The following is a 23,600-nucleotide window of genomic DNA, read 5'->3' on the forward strand; positions in this document are numbered from 1 at the left end:
GAAGGCTACCCGAAACATTTGACCCAAGTTCAACAATTTAAAGGCAATGCTACCAAATACTTATTGACCCACTGGGAATGTGATGAAAGAAATAAAAGCTTAAATAAATAATTCTCTCTACTATTATTCTGACATTTCACATTCTTAAAATAAAGTGGTGATCCTAACTGACCTAAAACAGGGAATTTTTACTAGGATTAAATGTCAGGAATTGTGAAAAACGTATGTTTTGAACGAATGTAATTGGCTAAAGTGTATGTAAACTTCCGACTTCAACTGTGTATATATATATATATATATATATATATATATATATATATATATATATATAACCCTATAAATCTGTTATTACACCAGATTGTATATAACCCCTATAAATCTGTTATTACACCAGATTATATATAACCCTATACATCTGTTATTACACCAGATTATATATAACCCCTATAAATCTGTTATTACACCAGATTATATATAACCCCTATAAATCTGTTATTACACCAGATTATATATAACCCCTATAAATCTGTTATTACACCAGATTATATATAACCCTATAAATCTTTTATTTCACCAGATTATATATAACCCCTATAAATCTGTTATTACACCAGATTATATATAACCCCTACAAATCTGTTATTACACCAGATTATATATAACCCCTATAAATCTGTTATTACACCAGATTATATATAACCCCTATAAATCTGTTATTACACCAGATTATATATAACCCTATAAATCTTTTATTTCACAAGATTATATATAACCCCTATAAATCTGTTATTACACCAGATTATATATAACCCCTACAAATCTGTTATTACACCAGATTATATATAACCCCTACAAATCTGTTATTACACCAGATTATATATAACCCCTACAAATCTGTTATTACACCAGATTATATATAACCCCTATAAATATGTTATTACACCAGGTTATATATAACCCCTACAAATATGTTATTACACCAGGTTATATATAACCCCTACAAATATGTTATTACACCAGGTTATATATAACCCCTACAAATCTGTTATTACACCAGATTATATATAACCCCTACAAATCTGTTATTACACCAGATTATATATAACCCCCTATAAATATGTTATTACACCAGGTTATATATAACCCCTACAAATATGTTATTACACCAGGTTATATATAACCCCTACAAATCTGTTATTACACCAGATTATATATAACCCCTATAAATATGTTATTACACCAGGTTATATATAACCCCTACAAATATGTTATTACACCAGGTTATATATAACCCCTACAAATATGTTATTACACCAGGTTATATATAACCCCTACAAATCTGTTATTACACCAGATTATATATAACCCCTACAAATCTGTTATTACACCAGATTATATATAACCCCTATAAATATGTTATTACACCAGGTTATATATAACCCCTACAAATATGTTATTACACCAGGTTATATATAACCCCTACAAATCTGTTATTACACCAGATTATATATAACCCCTACAAATCTGTTATTACACCAGATTATATATAACCCCTACAAATCTGTTATTACACCAGATTATATATAACCCCTATAAATCTGTTATTACACCAGATTATATATAACCCCTACAAATCTGTTATTACACCAGATTATATATAACCCCTACAAATCTGTTATTACACCAGATTATATATAACCCCTATAAATATGTTATTACACCAGGTTATATATAACCCCTATAAATATGTTATTACACCAGGTTATATATATGGGCGGCAGGTAGCTCAGTGGTTAATAGCGTTGTGCCAGTAACCGAAAGGTCGCTGGTTCTAATCCCCTTAGCTGACTAGGTGAAAAATCTGTCGATGTGCCCTTGAGCAAGGCACTTAACCCGAATTGCTCCTGTAAGTCGCTCTGGATAAGAGCGTCTGCTAAATGACAAAAATTTTTAATAACCACTATGAATCTATGTTATTACACCAGCAATGGGCTTGTGAACTTTGAGAATACACTGTATATTGTTATACATGCTTTTGTCCTTGAATGACCAGATGAATGCAGTAGGTTGTTTTCCCGGTCTATTTTGGCCACACTGTAAACTGCAGGTTGTTCATATTAAATGGGATTAAGCAGGGTGAAGATCTGGGACTGGAGAGGGATTAACTCTTTCATTGATAGATCCGGTTTCTCTCCAGGAATATAACTGAGCGGGTGGGCACCGTTTTCAATGTCTGACGGCACTAAAGAAGTTTAAAAGAGTTAGAGGAATTTGAACGTTTGGCTAAAAGTTCAACCTCAAGTATTAGGCCTATTGTGTTTTGGTAACAATGGGATGTTAGAACGCAAGGCGCTATTGATCTGAAGAAGAGCCATCACAGAGCTACACACACACACACACACACACACACACACACACACACACACACACACGAGCTGTCATGAAGTTAGAGAACTACAGACAGATAGAGACGGATACAGGAAGTCTCTGTTTTAATATAAATAATATGCCATTTAGCAGACGCTTTTATCCAAAGCGACTTACAGTCATGTGTGCATAAATTTTTACGTATTGGTGGTCCCGGGGATCGAACCCACCTCCCTGGCGTTACAAGCGCCGTGCTCTACCAACTGAGCTACAGAGGACCACCACATTTTGACATGTCTATTCATCCATGTTTGTTTATCTTCTGTTTGTTTAGCTGTTGATGTGTGTGTTGTCTCCTCTAGACTGCAGTGTGATTGCCAACACAACACTTGTGGGAAGTCATGTGACCAGTGTTGCCCCGGGTTCAACCAGCTACCATGGAAACCAGCGACCATTTCCAAGGCTAACGAGTGTGAACGTGCGTGTTACCCCCCTCATCCCACCACACCCCACCGCACACACACACACACACACACACACACACACACACACACACACACACACACACACACACACACACACACACACACACACACACACACACACACACACACACACACACACACACACACACACACCTACCTGCTCATATCTCTCTGGCTGTCTCAGTAAACCTCTGTCCCCTAAGATAAGGCTCAGTAACTATCCCCTAAGATAAGGCTCAGTAACTATCCCCTAAGATAAGTCTCAGTAACTATCCCCTAAGATAAGGCTCAGTAACTATCCCCTAGGATAAGGCTCAGTAGCTATCCCCTAGGATAAGGCTCAGTAACTATCCCCTAAGATAAGGCTCAGTAACTATCCCCTAGGATAAGGCTCAGTAACTATCCCCTAAGATAAGGCTCAGTAACTATCCCCTAAGATAAGGCTCAGTAACTATCCCCTAGGGAAACAGGAACAGTCCATGGCTCATCTCACTGACACCGCTTCAACCCTCCATTCATACTGGATACACACAGATACACTTGTGCAAACACACACACACACATCATCATGAATGCTCCAGTTATTTTTAATCATGCGTCCACAGACATCACAATGACATTCACAAAAATGAATGAAAACAAGAGAGAGAGTGACCTTCTCACAACGGCTTCGCCAGAACAGAAAAACTAAAGTTATCATGTTGTTTCAGTTTGATAAAAAGCGGCGTGCTGAGTGAAGGGGTGCCAGCCACACTAGTTCTGATCTGAGCAGACCGTGTGGATAAGGCTGTGTGTGTGTGTGTTGTGGATAAGGGTGTGTGTGTGTGTGTGTTGTGGATAAGGGTGTATGGCTAAGGTCACCTCTCTGTCGCTGAAGGCTGATAACAACAGATAAAATCACAGCTTTTTTTTGTTTTCTCAGACTCAGTAAAAATAGCATTACCTAAGGTCTCTTTTGGGTCAACTGGGAATGTGTGTTTTTCTGTGTTCAGTTCGCGCAAGGTTGGGATGTCGGTTTCCTCGGATGCCTCTTTCTCGCCTTAATCTAATCTCAATGCTTCTTAAAAGACTATCTCCGTCCATCCGTTCTCTGTTGATAAACCAACTGTTGATATGGGATGGTATAGTTCCTGCTCCGACTATGTGACATCAGTGTTGATATGGGATGGTGTAGTTCCTGCTCCGACTATGTGACATCAGTGTTGATATGGGATGGTGTAGTTCCTGCTCCGACTATGTGACATCAGTGTTGATATGGTATGGTGTAGTTCCTGCTCCGACTATGTGACATCAGTGTTGATATGGTATGGTGTAGTTCCTGCTCCGACTATGTGACATCAGTGTTGATATGGTATGGTGTAGTTCCTGCTCCGACTATGTGACATCAGTGTTGATATGGTATGGTGTAGTTCCTGCTCCGACTATGTGACATCAGTGTTGATATGGTATGGTGTAGTTCCTGCTCCGACTATGTGACATCAGTGTTGATATGGGATGGTGTAGTTCCTGCTCCGACTATGTGACATCAGTGTTGATATGGGATGGTGTAGTTCCTGCTCCGACTATGTGACATCAGTGTTGATATGGTATGGTGTAGTTCCTGCTCCGACTATGTGACATCAGTGTTGATATGGTATGGTGTAGTTCCTGCTCCGACTATGTGACATCAGTGTTGATATGGGATGGTGTAGTTCCTGCTCCGACTATGTGACATCGGTGTTGATATGGGATGGTGTAGTTCCTGCTCCGACTATGTGACATCAGTGTTGATATGGGATGGTGTAGTTCCTGCTCCGACTATGTGACATCAGTGTTGATATGGGATGGTGTAGTTCCTGCTCCGACTATGTGACATCAGTGTTGATATGGGATGGTGTAGTTCCTGCTCCGACTATGTGACATCAGTGTTGATATGGTATGGTGTAGTTCCTGCTCCGACTATGTGACATCAGTGTTGATATGGGATGGTGTAGTTCCTGCTCCGACTATGTGACATCAGTGTTGATATGGGATGGTGTAGTTCCTGCTCCGACTATGTGACATCAGTGTTGATATGGGATGGTGTAGTTCCTGCTCCGACTATTTGACATCAGTGTTGATATGGTATGGTGTAGTTCCTGCTCCGACTATGTGACATCAGTGTTGATATGGGATGGTGTAGTTCCTGCTCCGACTATGTGACATCAGTGTTGATATGGTATGGTGTAGTTCCTGCTCCGACTATGTGACATCAGTGTTGATATGGGATGGTGTAGTTCCTGCTCCGACTATGTGACATCAGTGTTGATATGGGATGGTGTAGTTCCTGCTCCGACTATGTGACATCAGTGTTGATATGGGATGGTGTAGTTCCTGCTCCGACTATGTGACATCAGTGTTGATATGGTATGGTGTAGTTCCTGCTCCGACTATGTGACATCAGTGTTGATATGGTATGGTGTAGTTCCTGCTCCGACTATGTGACATCAGTGTTGATATGGTATGGTGTAGTTCCTGCTCCGACTATGTGACATCAGTGTTGATATGGTATGGTGTAGTTCCTGCTCCGACTATGTGACATCAGTGTTGATATGGTATGGTGTAGTTCCTGCTCCGACTATGTGACATCAGTGTTGATATGGGATGGTATAGTTCCTGCTCCGACTATGTGACATCAGAACATCCGTTAGAAAGGCATCAGTGATAAAAGCCAGAAGGGCGTGGCTACAGTATCTCTCCATCCATCTCAGTATAAAGGTTCTTCAATCTCAAACCCTTGGGCCCATCAGAGGTCCCTGAGAACCAGGGTTAGGGTCAGGAGGTCAGTTCACTTCCTCAAAAGTCTGTTTACATCCTGAATTGACTGAATTGAAATGGGTCTGTAAATTATCGTTTTGGTTTGGATAAGACGGGTCTGTAAATGATTGTTTTGGTTGGGATGAGACAGGTCTGTAAATGATTGTTTTGGTTGGGATGAGATGGGTCTGTACATTTTAGTCATTTACCAGACGCTCTCATCCAGAGCGACTTACAGTTAATGAGTGCATACATTTTCATACTGGCCCCCCGTGGGAATCGAACCCACAACCCTGGCGTTGCAAGCGCCATGCTCTACCAACTGAGCAACACGGGAGGCTGTAAATGATGGTTTTTGATTGTGATGAGACAGGTCTGTAAATGATAGTTTTGGTTGCGATGAGACAGGTCTGTAAATTGTGGTTTTGGTTGCGATGAGACAGGTCTGTAAATAATATAATAATAATATGCCATTTAGCAGACGCTTTTATCCAAAGCGACTTACAGTCATGCGTGCATACATTTTTTTTTTTGTGTATGGGTGGTCCCGGGGATCGAACCCACTACCTTAGCGTTACAAGCGCCGTGCTCTACCAGCTGAGCTACAGAGGACCAAATGATAGTTTTGGTTGCGATGAGACAGGTCTGTAAATGATAGTTTTGGTTGCGATGAAACAGGTCTGTAAATGATAGTTTTGGTTGCGATGACAGGTCTGTAAATTATAGTTTTGGTTGCGATGAGACAGGTCTGTAAATGATAGTTTTGGTTGCGACGAGACAGGTCTGTAAATTATAGTTTTGGTTGCGATGAGACAGGTCTGTAAATGATAGTTTTGGTTGTGACGAGACAGGTCTGTAAATTATAGTTTTGGTTGCGACGAGACGGGTCTGTAAATGATAGTTTTGGTTGCGATGAGACAGGTCTGTAAATGATAGTTTTGGTTGCGACGAGACAGGTCTGTAAATGATAGTTTTGGTTGCGACGAGACAGGTCTGTAAATGATTGTTTTGGTTGCGATGAGACAGGTCTGTAAATGATCGTTTTGGTTGCGATGAGACAGGTCTGTAAATGATCGTTTTGGCTGCGATGAGACAGGTCTATAAATGATAGTTTTGGTTGCGACGAGACAGGTCTGTAAGACCAGTGTGTGTGTGTGTGTGTTGATACACATGACATACTTACATGGTGACCTTGTAGTAATGTTTTCCTTGTTTGTGTGTCAGTCTGTTTCATTCACTGTAGCTCATCTTTTATTTTTTATTTATATCCAATTGGTAGTTACGACCTTACGAAGCACGACCCGCCAAGCCACGCTGCTTCTTATCACACTAACCCAGAAGTCAGCCGAACCAATGTGTCGGAGGGAAACACCGTCCAACTGACGACAGAAGTCAGCTTGCAGGCGCCCGGCCCGCCACTAGGCGTTTTTTCAAATTTTATACGTTCACATGTCAGTTTTGTGTGGTTTCAAACTTTCTGACGAATGGAAATATCTTTGTGTGATACAGTTGAGGTGATTCCTTATTTTCTGTTCATATCTTTCAGCATGTAACTGTAACCGCCACTCGTTTGACTGTTACTACGACCCCGAGGTAGACCAGAGGAGAGCTAGCGTCAACATCCAGGGACAGTACGTGGGGGGTGGAGTCTGCATGGAGTGTCAGGTACTGGTACTGCTGCCCTTTATCAACACCAACACATCCTGATAGTAGAAGATGATTACAGAAGCTAGCGAAAGACATGGAGTAGACAAGTGAAATTACATTTGTTCAACAGGGTAAATATATCAATCAATCGACCATAAAACATGTCATTGTCGTTGTATGTCATTGACTCGTTGTAAGCCTGTGTTGTATGTCATTGACTCGTTGTAATCCTGTGTTGTATGTCATTGACTCGTTGTAAGCCTGTGTTGTATGTCATTGACTCGTTGTAATCCTGTGTTGTATGTCATTGACTCGTTGTAATCCTGTGTTGTATGTCATTGACTCGTTGTAATCCTGTGTTGTATGTCATTGACTCGTTGTAATCCTGTGTTGTATGTCATTGACTCATTGTAATCCTGTGTTGTATGTCATTGACTCGTTGTAATCCTGTGTTGTATGTCATTGACTCGTTGTAATCCTGTGTTGTATGTCATTGACTCGTTGTAATCCTGTGTTGTATGTCATTGACTCGTTGTAATCATGTGTTGTATGTCATTGACTCGTTGTAATCCTGTGTGGTATGTCATTGACTCATTGTACCTTGTTTTCCACTTCCAGCATCACACCGCTGGTGTCAACTGTGAGCGCTGTGTCCCCACCTACTACAGATCACCTGACCATCCCCTGGACTCCCCATTGGCCTGCTCCCGTGAGTGACAGCTTATATTCAAGCTAAAATACATGTTGATTGGTCTGTTTGAAAGATAATATTTTATTTGTCCCTTGTGTGGAAAGAAAATGGTGTTATAGCTGAACTGTAGGTCTTGAAGATATTTTTTCTTAAAAGTTATGTTTGTCACTTGACAGCAGATTAATACAGTTGATTGTCTTCGTTCACTTCCTCCTCCTCTTCCTCCTCACCCTCTTCCTCCTCCTCCTCCTCCTCCTCCTCCTCTCTGCAGCCTGTGTGTGCCAGTCGGAGTTCACAGATGGTACCTGTGAGGATCTGACGGGTCGTTGCTACTGTAAGCCCAACTACACCGGAGAGAACTGTGACTCCTGTGCCGAGGGATACATTAACTTCCCACAATGCTACTGTAAGTATTTCAGAATTTAAATGTTTTATAGTTCTCATAAAAAGGGTATTTGGGTGCAAAGTTGTAGGGAGGTAAACTGGAAGAAGTCTTCTTAGGGACAGTTTTCCTGGACACAGATTTCCTGGACTAAAAATCATTCTCAATGGAGAATGTCTATTGAAGTAGCTCTTTAAGTCCAGGACTAGACCAGAAAAACAGATCCTACAACTTTGCAGCAGACCAGAATTGATAAGAACCCTCTCTCAAGGTGACGACTACTGTAACTTGTTTAATGTGTGTTTCTGGCAGCCATAGCAACCTACCTCAACAACAACAGCAGAGAAGCTAAACCTGCCGGAGAAATCATCAGTAAGGCTTTTACATATGTTTTTATTGGTCAAATCTATTAGAACGATAGTTTGATAATTATACAGACGGAGTAAGACAAGACTCTTATCTCCGTCTGTCTCTGCTTGTTTTGGACCGATAACCCTATTGGATTGCAATGAGATAGGCATGGGATGTGATTAGCAGAACCAAACAATGTCAAGTTTAACCTTGGCTACGGTACAGTATGTGATACGACGGGAATGTCTCCGTCTGTCTCTGTGTAGACTGTGAGTGCAGTGCTGCGGGTACGACGGGGAACTCCTGCCGTCCAGATCCACGTAGGCGCACCTGTATCTGCAAACCTGGCTTCACTGGGGACCGCTGTGACAGCTGTGCACCAGGGCACCACGGACTCAACTGCCAGGGTAAGTTACCCAACAGGACAATGTTTTTCCGCACAGAGAGACTGACAGGACAGTGACCATGTGCATGTGATCTCTATGGGAATTGAACCCACAACCTTGGCATTGCTATTGCTATGCTCTTACCAACTGAACCGCATAGGACTCTGCTACGGCAGTCACACATTCCAGACGTTTATATATCCAGTTTATCACCCCAAGAGGTAAACAACCGCTGTGTAAATAGACCAGGCTGCTGATATACAGACCATTCCTGTCTTCTATATACTAACACACACTACACACAGAGATATACACTATATAACTACACACAGATATATACACTAGATAACTACACACAGAGATATACACTAGATAACTACACACAGATATATACACTAGATAACTACACACAGATATATACACTAGATAACTACACACAGATATATACACTAGATAACTACACACAGATATATACACTAGATAACTACACACAGATATATACACTAGATAACTACACACAGAGATATACACTAGATAACTACACACAGATATATACACTAGATAACTACACACAGATATATACACTATATAACTACACACAGAGATATACACTAGATAACTACACACAGAGATATACACTAGATAACTACACACAGATATATACACTAGATAACTACACACAGATATATACACTAGATAACTACACACAGATATATACACTAGATAACTACACACAGATATATACACTAGATAACTACACACAGATATATACACTAGATAACTACACACAGAGATATACACTAGATAACTACACACAGATATATACACTAGATAACTACACACAGATATATACACTAGATAACTACACACAGAGATATACACTAGATAACTACACACAGATATATACACTAGATAACTACACATATATATACACTAGATAACTACACACAGAGATATACACTAGATAACTACACACAGATATATACACTAGATACCTTTACACAGATATATACACTAGATACCTTTACACAGAGATATACACTAGATACCTTTACACAGATATATACACTAGATAACTACACACAGATATATACACTAGATACCTTTACACAGATATATACACTAGATACCTTTACACAGAGATATACACTAGATAACTACACACAGATATATACACTAGATAACTACACACAGATATATACACTAGATACCTTTACACAGAGATATACACTAGATACCTTTACACAGAGATATACACTAGATACCTTTACACAGAGATATACACTAGATACCTTTACACAGAGATATACACTAGATACCTTTACACAGATATATACACTAGATAACTACACACAGATATATACACTAGATACCTTTACACAGATATATACACTAGATAACTACACATATATATACACTATATAACTACACAGATATATACACTAGATAACTACACACAGAGATATACACTAGATAACTACACACAGATATATACACTAGATAACTTTACACACTGGCAGGCAGGCATGCACATACTCCCCACCCCTACAAACAAACACACTTGTTAATTGTGTAAAAACCCCTGTGCCCCCTCTACTCTGCCAGCCTGTCATTGCTCAGGCCCGGGGTGCCAGGATGGGAGGTGTGATACACTGACTGGGCAGTGTCAGTGTCGCCAAGGCTTCCAGGGGTACTCATGTGACCAGTGTACTCCAGGTTACTTTAGCTATCCACTCTGCCAACGTGAGTATCTGTCAATACACACACACAGGCACACACACACGCGCACATACACACACACATACACACACACACATACATACATACAGGCACACTTCAACTACCCCCTCTGCCAACGTGAGTATCTACCAACACATTGTTACCCACTGTGCCAAAGTGATTGTCTGTCTGCCAAAAACTGTCTCAAAAAAACACTCTCTGCTAAATGTCTCTCTCCAGAAAGCTGACACAACATAGGACCAGGGTTACACAGCTTAATACTGATACACAGGACCATGGGTATACAGCTCAATACTGATACACAGGACCATGGGTATACAGCTCAATACTGACACACAGGACCATGGGTATACAGCTCAATACTGACACAGGACCATGTGTATACAGCTCAATACTGACACAGGACCATGGGTATACAGCTCAATACTGATACAGGACCATGGGTATACAGCTCAATACTGATACAGGACCATGGGTGTTCAGCTCAATACTGATACAGGACCATGGGTATACAGCTCAATACTGATACAGGACCATGGGTATACAGCTCAATACTGATACAGGACCATGGGTATACAGCTCAATACTGACACACAGGACCATGGGTATACAGCTCAATACTGACACACAGGACCATGGGTATACAGCTCAATACTGACACAGGACCATGTGTATACAGCTCAATACTGATACAGGACCATGGGTATACAGCTCAATACTGATACAGGACCATGGGTGTTCAGCTCAATACTGACACACAGGACCATGGGTACACAGCTCAATACTGATACAGGACCATGGGTGTTCAGCTCAATACTGATACAGGACCATGGGTATACAGCTCAATACTGATACAGGACCATGGGTGTTCAGCTCAATACTGACACACAGGACCATGGGTATACAGCTCAATACTGATACACAGGACCATGGGTGTACAGCTCAATACTGATACAGGACCATGGGTATACAGCTCAATACTGATACACAGGACCATGGGTAAACAGCTCAATACTGACACAGGACCATGGGTATACAGCTCAATACTGACACAGGACCATGGGTACACAGCTCAATACTGACACAGGACCATGGGTATACAGCTCAATACTGACACAGGACCATGGGTACACAGCTCAATACTGACACACAGGACCATGGGTATACAGCTCAATACTGACACACAGGACCATGGGTATACAGCTCAATACTGATACACAGGACCATGGGTATACAGCTTAATACTGATACACAGGACCATGGGTATACAGCTCAATACTGACACACAGGACCATGGGTATACAGCTCAATACTGACACACAGGACCATGGGTATACAGCTCAATACTGATACACAGGACCATGGGTATACAGCTTAATACTGATACACAGGACCATGGGTATACAGCTCAATACTGACACACAGGACCATGGGTATACAGCTCAATACTGACACACAGGACCATGGGTATACAGCTCAATACTGATACACAGGACCATGGGTATACAGCTCAATACTGATACACAGGACCATGGGTATACAGCTCAATACTGATACACAGGACCATGGGTATACAGCTCAATACTGATACACATGACCATGGGTGTTCAGCTCAATACTGATACACAGGACCATGGGTATACAGCTCAATACTGACACAGGACCATGGGTATACAGCTCAATACTGATACACAGGACCATGGGTATACAGCTCAATACTGATACACAGGACCATGGGTATACAGCTCAATACTGACACACAGGACCATGGGTATACAGCTCAATACTGACACAGGACCATGGGTATACAGCTCAATACTGATATACAGGACCATGGGTATACAGCTCAATACTGATACACAGGACCATGGGTGTTCAGCTCAATACTGATACACAGGACCATGGGTATACAGCTCAATACTGACACACAGGACCATGGGTATACAGCTCAATACTGATACAGGACCATGGGTATACAGCTCAATACTGATACACAGGACCATGGGTATACAGCTCAATACTGATACATAGGACCATGGGTGTTCAGCGCAATACTGATACACAGGAACATGGGTATACAGCTCAATACTGACACAGGACCATGGGTACACAGCTCAATACTGATACACAGGACCATGGGTGTACAGCTCAATACTGACACACAGGACCATGGGTATACAGCTCAATACTGATACACAGGACCATGGGTGTTCAGCTCAATACTGACACAGGACCATGGGTATACAGCTCAATACTGATACACAGGACCATGGGTATACAGCTCAATACTGATACACAGGACCATGGGTATACAGCTCAATACTGACACAGGACCATGGGTATACAGCTCAATACTGATACACAGGACCATGGGTATACAGCTCAATACTGATACACAGGACCATGGGTACACAGCTCAATACTGATACACAGGACCATGGGTGTTCAGCTCAATACTGACACACAGGACCATGGGTGTACAGCTCAATACTGATACACAGGACCATGGGTGTACAGCTCAATAATGATACACAGGACCATGGGTACACAGCTCAATACTGATACACAGGACCATGGGTGTACAGCTCAATACTGATACACAGGACCATGGGTACACAGCTCAATACTGATACACAGGACCATGGGTGTACAGCTCAATACTGACACAGGACCATGGGTACACAGCTCAATACTGACACAGGACCATGGGTGTTCAGCTCAATACTGACACAGGACCATGGGTATACAGCTCAATACTGACACACAGGACCATGGGTGTTCAGCTCAATACTGACACACAGGACCATGGGTATACAGCTCAATACTGACACAGGACCATGGGTACACAGCTCAATACTGACACACAGGACCATGGGTGTTCAGCTCAATACTGACACAGGACCATGGGTATACAGCTCAATACTGATACACAGGACCATGGGTATACAGCTCAATACTGATACACAGGACCATGGGTATACAGCTCAATACTGATACACAGGACCATGGGTATACAGCTCAATACTGACACAGGACCATGGGTATACAGCTCAATACTGACACACAGGACCATGGGTGTTCAGCTCAATACTGACACACAGGACCATGGGTATACAGCTCAATACTGACACAGGACCATGGGTACACAGCTCAATACTGACACACAGGACCATGGGTGTTCAGCTCAATACTGACACAGGACCATGGGTATACAGCTCAATACTGACACACAGGACCATGGGTATACAGCTCAATACTGACACAGGACCATGGGTATACAGCTCAATACTGACACAGGACCGCTTGTCTGTTGAGTGAATTGTTTCTGGAATGAATTCTGTTTTGGAATTACAATAAACGTTCCACCCCCTCCCCTCCTTCAGTGTGTGGCTGTAGCAGTGTGGGTTCTCTCCCAGAGGGCTGTGATGTGTCTGGACGGTGTGTGTGTCGTCCAGAGTTCCAGGGGCCGCGCTGTGAGCAGTGTAGATCAGGCTTCCACTCCTACCCCAACTGCCAAGGTACTGACCACTGACCGGACCACACACACCACACTCATAAACTACACACACCACAACTACACACACCAGACACCACAACTACACACACCGGACACCACAACAACACACACCAGACACCACAACTACACATAACGGACACCACAACAACACACACCAGACACCACAACAACACACACCGGACACCACAACTACACACACCAGACACCACAACAACACACACCGGACACCACAACAACACACACCGGACACCACAACTACACACACCGGACACCACAACAACACACACCGGACACCACAACAACACACACCGGACACCACAACAACACACACCGGACACCACAACAACACACACCAGACACCACAACTACACACACCGGACACCACAACTACACACACCGGACACCACAACAACACACACCGGACACCACAACAACACACACCGGACACCACAACAACACAACAACACACACCGGACACCACAACAACACACACCGGACACCACAACAACACACACCGGACACCACAACAACACACACCAGACACCACAACTACACACACCGGACACCACAACAACACACACCGGACACCACAACAACACACACCAGACACCACAACAACACACACCGGACACCACAACAACACACACCGGACACCACAACAACACACACCAGACACCACAACTACACACACCGGACACCACAACAACACACACCGGACACCACAACAACACACACCAGACACCACAACAACACACACCAGACACCACAACAACACACACCAGACACCACAACTACACACACCAGACACCACAACAACACACACCAGACACCAGTCATTTTGTAGAGATGTCTGAACTCTCTACCAAAACAGTTTGGTCATGTTTGAGACTACATTGCAGTCATAGACAGAAGACAAATCACCTTACATCTTAAATAACTCATTATTATCTGTAGATCGGTCAGTTGGCGACTGAGCAGAATTGATGCTTTCGAACACGGCCACCAACTAATGTTGTAACTTCCTGTTTACCCAGTGTGCACCTGTGATCCTCGGACCTCCCTGGGCTCTAGCTGTAGTGTGTCAGGTCACTGCCACTGCAGACCCAACTACAGCGGCACCGCCTGTGACCAGTGTGCTCCCGGTTTCTATGGCTTCCCCAGCTGCACACGTAAGTTCAGACGACATCTCAAAGCCTGATTGGTTGTTGTTAAGATCAGATATGATTCAATATCTAAAACTCATTACACTTATTTCTAAATATGTGCAAGGCAGTTGCGCTCTTTAAAGGTCCTTTATATCTCTCTCCTGTCTCCTCTCTCATGTCTCCTCTCTCATGTCTCCTCTCTCCTGTCTCCTCTCTCCTGTCTCCTGTCTCCTCTCTCCTGTCTCCTCTCTCCTGTCTCCTCTCTCCTGTCTCCTCTCTCCTGTCTCCTCTCTCATGTCTCCTCTCTCCTGTCTCCTCTCTCTCCTGTCTCCTCTCTCTCCTGTCTCCTCTCCTCTCTCCTCTCTCTCCTGTCTCCTCTCTCCTCTCTCCTCTCTCTCCTGTCTCCTCTCTCTCCTCTCTCCTCTCTCTCCTGTCTCCTCTCTCCTGTCTCCTCTCTCCTGTCTCCTGTCTCCTGTCTCCTCTCTCTCCTGTCTCCTCTCTCTCCTGTCTCTCTCTCTCCTGTCTCCTCTCTCCTGTCTCCTCTCTCCTGTTGTTATATCTCTCTCCTCCCTCAGCTTGTCAGTGCTTGGCTGAGGGCTCCAGGGTCAGTAGCTGCGACCAGGTGAGTGGTCAGTGTACCTGTCTACCCAACGTCGTGGGACAGAGGTGTGACACCTGCAGCTCTGGAGCCTATGGATTCCCCCTCTGCCAAGGTAGGTAACCTCCTTTGGACTTGGTCAATCTATCAAAACAGTCAATCATTCAATCAATCAATCAATCAATCAATCAATAAATGAATCAATCAACAGAGATGTATTATCCCTCAATGACAAATTGATTCAGTCCCTTTGTGCATATAATACACATTCAATATCGATCTCGATTTTGATCTCAACCTGTGCCCCCGCACATTGACTCGGTACCGGTACCCCCTGTATACGGCCTCGTTATTGTTATTTGTAATTTTTATTTTTTACTTTAGTTTATTTAGGAAGTATTTTCTTAACTCTATTTTCTTAAAACTGCATTGTAAGGGCTCGTAAGTGAGCGTTTCACGGTAAGGTCTACCACTGTTGTATTCAGCGCCAATGCGACAAAATAAAATGTGATTTTGATTTGAATCTCCCAATCCATTGTCCATCTTTAAGGAAAGAAAAAAAACTACTGTACTGTTTCTTCCCGTCCTGCGCAGCTGGTGCCTGCAACCCAGCCGGTTCTGTGCAGAACGAGGCCCTGCCAACCGCTGGCTCCTGTGAGTGTCTTCTCTATGTGGAGGGCGTGGCCTGTGACAGGTGTAAACCTCTGTTCTGGAACCTGTCACCTGACACCGTCTACGGATGCTCCAGTAAGACACACATTTACCCTTTAAATGGATATCAAAAGGAGGCGTTGGGTTTTTTTATTGTGAGGTGACAGGCCCAATAGTGAAATTAATGTCAAAATTGAATTGTATGTTCCGTGTGTTCCTCCTTCTCCCAGAATGTGAATGCAACGTTGAAGGAACAATGGGTGGTGTGGCAGAGTGTGCTCAGGTGAGTAGTGGGGTTATCCTCAACAATAATATGGTTAGCAGTAAAGATGGGGTTTTCTCAGTTATTCAACCCTCTTTGGTATGGACATAGCCAATAACACTAGCCGCTAGCACTACTAGTGAACTAACGATGTCAGTAATTTAACATGTCCTCTCTATTTCTGTGTTTCAGAGTAACGGCCAGTGTCACTGTAAACCCAACGTGTGCAGTGGCACCTGCTCTGTGTGTAAAGATGGATTCTTCAACCTGCAGAGTGACAGCTTCTTCGGCTGTCAGGGTAAGCCTGATGGAACCAATAGGGAATCTAACCCAGGATTCTGCTCACCAACCCAACATCTTAACCATTAGATCAAGAGGACATCCTCATGGTCCGAGTTGGGTTTACATAAACAGTTGGGTTTACATGTTGTACTATGAATTAAATCTCCTCTGCTACAATAAAACTAAGTCTGTTGTATTATGAACGAAGTTCTGGGATGTGTTTAGTTTTTTGTGCAGCAGTATATGAAGACATCTAGATGTGTTGGTGTGGATGTTGCAGGTTGTGGGTGTGACATCGGGGGATCAGCAGGACAGTCCTGTGGGGAGAGAAATGGAAGATGTCGCTGCAGACCCAATGTGGAGGGACCCAAGTGTAACAGGTGAGTGAAAAATGTGCATCACACAAACCAAAATAAAAAGATTTTCATTTTTTTAACACAACCCGCGAGAAACACACACAATATCTAATATTTAAATTTAATTTAATACGCCATTTAGCAGACGCTTTTATCCAAAGCGACTTACAGTCATGCGTGCATACATTTTTTTGCGTATGGGGTGGTCCCGAGGGAATCGAACCCACTACCCGTGGCGTTACAAGCGCCGTGCTCTACCAGCTGAGCTACAGAGGACCACATGTCTAGCAGAGGTCTTATTTTAAAGAAAGGTTAATTAAAACCCGTCTTCCTTCCTCTCAGGCCTCGCACGGACCACTACTTTCCAGACCTGCACCACCTGAAGTTTGAGATAGAGGAGGGCACCATGCTGGACGGGCGGCCGGTGCGTTTCGGGTATAACCCCCTGGAGTTTGAAAGGTTCAGCTGGAGAGGGTACGCTCAGATGTCCCCAATACAGGTTAGTCTTCTCTACCAGAGACATGTACTCTATAGTAATATATAGTATATATAGCCCACATACACTTAGTGGCCAATTTATTTTTATTTTTTAATGGTTCGCTCCTACAGACAGTGAGTCATGTGGCCATGTCTTGCTATAGAAGGCAGGCAGACAGGCATCGAGCCATTCAGTTACTGTTTGATTGAACGTTAGAATGGTCAAAACTAGTGACCCAAGCGACTTTGAGCGTGGTGTGATCGTCGGTGCCAGGCGCACCGGATCCAGTATTTCAGAAACTTCTGCCCATCCTGGGCTTTTCACGCACGACAGCGTCTTGGGTTTACCGAGAACGGGTACGACAAACAAAAAACATCCAGTCAGTGGCGGTAGTCCTGTGGATGAAAACAGCTAGTTGATGAGAGAGGTCAAAGGAGGATGGCAAGAATTGAAACAAGCGGGCCACAAACAGGAAAATAACAGCACATTACAACAGTGGTGTGCAGAACGGCATCTCGGAACGCACAACCCGTCGGTCCTTGTCACGGATGGGCTATCGCAGCAGACGACCACACCGGGTTCCACTCCTATCAGCTAAAAACAAGAAGAAGCGAATCCAGTGGGCACTCGATCACCAACACTGGACAATTTAAAGGTGGAAAAACATTGACTGGTCCGACAAATCCCGGTTCCTGTTGCGTCATGCTGATGGCAGAGTCAGGATTTGGCATAAGCAGCATGAGTCCATGGCCACATCCTGCCTGGTGTCGACGGTACAGGCTGGTGGCGGTGGTGTAATGGTGTGGGGAATGTTTTCCTGACACACGTTAGGTCCCTTGATACCAATTGAGCAACCTTTGAACGTTTCCGACAACTTGTATAATCCATGCCCCCGAAGAATTCAGGCTGTTCTGTAGGCAAAAGGGGGGTCCGACCCGTTACTAAATGTACCTAATAAACTGGCCACTGAGTGTACAGAATAATTCTATGGCTCTACTCTCTACCCACACACTGGGCCAGTACTAGATATATGTGTATAGTACATATAGCCTATACATAATGTATATCTCTATGACTCTGTCCTCCTATTGCCTTAGGTCTCACACTGGGCTTGCAGCTATTGTATGTTTTCTTAGGCCCTAGGTCTCACACTGGGCTTGCAGCTATTGTATGTTTTCTTAGGCCCTACTGTACAAATCCTTGGTATTATCTTTGTGGATCCTTGTTATATTGAACTCTTAAGAATATGAAATGTCTATAAAAAAAAAAAAATTTATACAAGATGTGTTATTATTGTGGCCCAAGAAGTCAATCTACCCCTGCATGTGCAACCATAACTTTTATTCTCCTCAGTGAAGAAGTTCCAATAGGTCTATGGTGTATCTATAGTATCCCAGCTTGCTTTATGCTTAAGTGATTGATGGCTGAAGCTAGCGTGTTTGTATTGGGGGCTGCTAGTGTGCTTTGTTGAGTGGATGGGGGGGGGGGGGGTGGGGGGGGGTGGGGGGGGTATAGAGATGGATAGAGGGCACACTTGGTCCTGTTTTAATATGGGCAGCGCCATTGAGGGATTTCACAATTTCTAAAGTAGCCAACTGGGTGGGACTTCCTGTGGATTAAGGAAGTATCACAGAATTACATCCAGGTCAGCAGGAGGAATTACGCCCCCTACACATCCCAACTTTGGAGTCTGTTGTGTTGCGCCAGATGTCATTAGAACAGGAAGTTACCAAACCACAGTCTGGCCAGAGTCTGTCAATAGAACAGGAAGTTACCAAACCACAGTCTGGCCAGAGTCTGTCAATAGAACAGGAAGTTACCAAACCACAGTCTGGCCAGAATCTGTCAATAGAACAGGAAGTTACCAAACCACAGTCTGGCCAGAATCTGTCAATAGAACAGGAAGTTACCAAACCACAGTCTGGCCAGAGTCTGTCAATAGAACAGGAAGTTACCAAACCACAGTCTGGCCAGAGTCTGTCAATAGAACAGGAAGTTACCAAACCACAGTCTGGCCAGAATCTGTCATTAGAACAGGAAGTTACCAAACCACAGTCTGGCCAGAGTCCGTCAATAGAACAGGAAGTTACCAAACCACAGTCTGGCCAGAATCTGTCATTAGAACAGGAAGTTACCAAACCACAGTCTGGCCAGAATCTGTCATTAGAACAGGAAGTTACCAAATCACAGTCTGGCCAGAATCTGTCAATAGAACAGGAAGTTACCAAATCACAGTCTGGCCAGAATCTGTCAATAGAACAGGAAGTTACCAAACCACAGTCTGGCCAGAATCTGTCATTAGAACAGGAAGTTACCAAACCACAGTCTGGCCAGAATCTGTCATTAGAACAGGAAGTTACCAAACCACAGTCTGGCCAGAGTCTGTCAATAGAACAGGAAGTTACCAAATCACAGTCTGGCCAGAATCTGTCAATAGAACAGGAAGTTACCAAACCACAGTCTGGCCAGAGTCTGTCAATAGAACAGGAAGTTACCAAACCACAGTCTGGCCAGAGTCCGTCAATAGAACAGGAAGTTACCAAACCACAGTCTGGCCAGAGTCTGTCAATAGAACAGGAAGTTACCAAACCACAGTCTGGCCAGAGTCCGTCAATAGAACAGGAAGTTACCAAACCACAGAATGAGGTACTATAAATTAGTACTATTTTAATAGTAATGTTAAATGTTATGACATTGGAGGTCAATATGAAATGACTGTTGCCTCCCGTTTGAATTCTGAAAAGTTAGATGATAATGACGTTTGTTTATGATGATAATTATTAGCTGTTGCTCCAGTATCTTCCACCTAGCCTAGCTTTTAGCTAGCTAGCTAACGTTAGCGGCTCTGCATAAACTAGCTTGACTTGCTATAAGGTTAGAGAAAGAAGTTGAGGAAAATGTAACTAAACAAAACATGTTTTATTATCACCTGAAACAATATGTTTCTTCTGTCTTGAATGAAGGTCATATTTTTGCAATATCCCAAAATAAATGCGATCTCTGACGAGAGACAGGCTCTCCTCCATCTTGTGTTACAAACACTACACTTGTGGTCCTCTGTAGCTCAGCTGGTAGAGCACGGCGCTTGTAACGCCAAGGTAGTGGGTTCGATCCCCGGGACCACCCATACACAAAAATGTATGCACGCATGACTGTAAGTCGCTTTGGATAGAAGCGTCTGCTAAATGGCATATTATTATTATATTATTACACTTATCCAACCAGTAGTGGAGGCAAGACTGCGTGAAAAGGTCGTAGGCCAACAAAATTCCGTCCATTTGTGTATACAGCGTTAGCCAATAAATTACACTTCTGGGAAACATTCCAGCACTGCAGGTGTCAGTAAAAAAAGAAGCAAGAAAATATGGACTACTTTAAAATGGAGAACCCTCAATGGCACCACCCATGCTGTGGCATAAGCGGTCAATGGCAAAGATAGCATGTTTGCCCTCTTCCATCTCTATGGTGCTAGTCTGGTTGGCTTTGGCTGCAGTGGTGGTGGTGTTGTTGGTATTAAGGAGTGGCCTTCCTTCCCTCTCTGCTTTCTCCTTTCTCTATCCCTCTCCCCTGTCCACCCTTCCTTCCCTCTCTCCTCTCCCACCCTCATCTCCCTTCCCTCTCTCCTCCTCCATCCTTCCTCCTTCCTCCTCTCCCCTCCCTCCTCTCCCCTCCCTCCTCTCCCACATCCCCATCCCCCTCCATGCCCTCCCCTCCCACCTCCCCATCCCCCTCCATGCCCTCCCCTCCCACCTCCCCATCCCCCTCCATGCCCTCCCCTCCCACCTTCCCATCCCCCTCCATGCCCTCCCTCCCCTCCCACCTTCCCATCCCCCTCCATGCCCTCCCCCTCCTCCCACCTTCCCATCCCCCTCCATGCCCTCCCCTCCCACCTTCCCATCCCCTCCATGCCCTCCCCTCCCACCTTCCCATCCCCCTCCATGCCCTCCCCTCCCACCTCCCCATCCCCCTTTCCATGCCCTCCCCTCCTCTCCCCTCCCTCCCCTCCCACCTCCCCATCCCCCTCCATGCCCTCCCCCTCCCCTTCCACCTTCCCATCCCCCTCCATGCCCTCCCCTCCCACCTTCCCATCCCCCTCCATGCCCTCCCTCCCACCTTCCCATCCCCCTCCATGCCCTCCCCTCCCACCTTCCCATCCCCCTCCATGCCCTCCCCTCCCACCTCCCCATCCCCTCCATGCCCTCCCCCTCCCTCCCACCTCCCCATCCCCCTCCATGCCCTCCCTCCCACCTCCCCATCCCCCTCCATGCCCTCCCCTCCCCTCCCACCTCCCCATCCCCCCTCCATGCCCTCCCCTCCCACCTTCCCATCCCCCTCCATGCCCTCCCCTCCTACCTCCCCATCCCCCTTCCATGCACTCCCACCAGTCCAAGGTGGTGGTTCAAGTCTCGGTCAGCTCTCCGGACCTGTTTCAAATAGTCTTGCACTATGTGAATCGCGGTGGCTTGGACATGATGGGCAGAGTGTCCATCCTGGAAAGCGGCAAGAACTTCACGTGTGGCAACTGTAAGTGTGGGACTTGGTGGTATCCTCGGTTACGTCCCAAATGGCACCCTATTCCCTATTTAGTGCACTATAAAGGGACTAAGCCATCCTAACCCTTCTTCTCCCAGTCCCAGTTCTCCTCTCCTGCTCCTCTTGTTCGGCTGCTCTCCTTTCACTCCTTCCGTCGCTCTCTCCTCCCCATGGATAGAGAGGCTGGGTGTGAGTGTGGCCTCTCCCAGAGGTGGCTGGTGATTCATTAGTAGTGGCATGCGAAGGCGGGGTCTAGAACTGGCTGTGGCTGCACTTCCTGTCGTTGGTCAATGGTTTCTTAGGCACTGGAAACCCTCAATCTCCCAACCCCCCTAGTCCTCTAACCTCCCAACCCCCCTAGTCCTCTAACCTCCCAACCCCCCTAGTCCTCTAACCTCCCAACCCCCCTAGTCCTCTAACCTCCCAACCCCCCTAGTCCTCTAACCTCCCATCCCCCCTAGTCCTCTAACCTCCCAACCCCCCTAGTCCTCTAACCTCCCAACCCCCCTAGTCCTCTAACCTCCCAACCCCCTAGTCCTCCTAACCTCCCAACCCCCTAGTCCTCTAACCTCCCAACCCCCTAGTCCTCTAACCTCCCAACCCCCTAGTCCTCTAACCTCCCAACCCCCCTAGTCCTCTAACCTCCCACCCCCCTAGTCCTCTAACCTCCCATCCCCCCTAGTCCTCTAACCTCCCATCCCCCGTAGTCCTCTAACCTCCCAACCCCCCTAGTCCTCTAACCTCCCATCCCCCCTAGTCCTCTAACCTCCCATCCCCCTAGTCCTCTAACCTCCCAACCCCCTAGTCCTCTAACCTCCCATCCCCCTAGTCCTCTAACCTCCCAACCCCCCTAGTCCTCTAACCTCCCAACCCCCTAGTCCTCTAACCTCCCAACCCCCCTAGTCCTCTAACCTCCCAACCCCCCTAGTCCTCTAACCTCCCAACCCCCCTAGT

General features: G+C 44.9%; 1 protein-coding gene across 1 annotated transcript in view; it reads left to right on the top strand.

The window, feature by feature from the left end:
- The window catches only part of LOC121538046 (laminin subunit alpha-5-like), a 224,751-nt gene that overhangs the window by 81,153 nt on the left and 119,998 nt on the right, over nt 1-23,600 (top strand). The window contains exons 7-23 of the mRNA XM_045206924.1: nt 2,730-2,845; nt 7,174-7,292; nt 7,893-7,983; nt 8,237-8,371; nt 8,660-8,719; nt 8,965-9,105; nt 10,690-10,827; nt 14,208-14,342; nt 15,376-15,510; nt 16,062-16,199; nt 16,679-16,831; nt 16,966-17,018; nt 17,190-17,295; nt 17,560-17,659; nt 17,978-18,134; nt 22,499-22,719; nt 22,877-22,928. Of these exons, the coding sequence (XP_045062859.1) occupies nt 2,730-2,845; nt 7,174-7,292; nt 7,893-7,983; nt 8,237-8,371; nt 8,660-8,719; nt 8,965-9,105; nt 10,690-10,827; nt 14,208-14,342; nt 15,376-15,510; nt 16,062-16,199; nt 16,679-16,831; nt 16,966-17,018; nt 17,190-17,295; nt 17,560-17,659; nt 17,978-18,134; nt 22,499-22,719; nt 22,877-22,928 (2,050 nt within the window). The remainder of the gene's footprint in view (nt 1-2,729; nt 2,846-7,173; nt 7,293-7,892; nt 7,984-8,236; nt 8,372-8,659; nt 8,720-8,964; nt 9,106-10,689; nt 10,828-14,207; nt 14,343-15,375; nt 15,511-16,061; nt 16,200-16,678; nt 16,832-16,965; nt 17,019-17,189; nt 17,296-17,559; nt 17,660-17,977; nt 18,135-22,498; nt 22,720-22,876; nt 22,929-23,600) is intronic.

Source organism: Coregonus clupeaformis, chromosome 24 (assembly GCF_020615455.1).
Source record: "Coregonus clupeaformis isolate EN_2021a chromosome 24, ASM2061545v1, whole genome shotgun sequence".
NCBI lineage: Eukaryota > Metazoa > Chordata > Actinopteri > Salmoniformes > Salmonidae > Coregonus > Coregonus clupeaformis.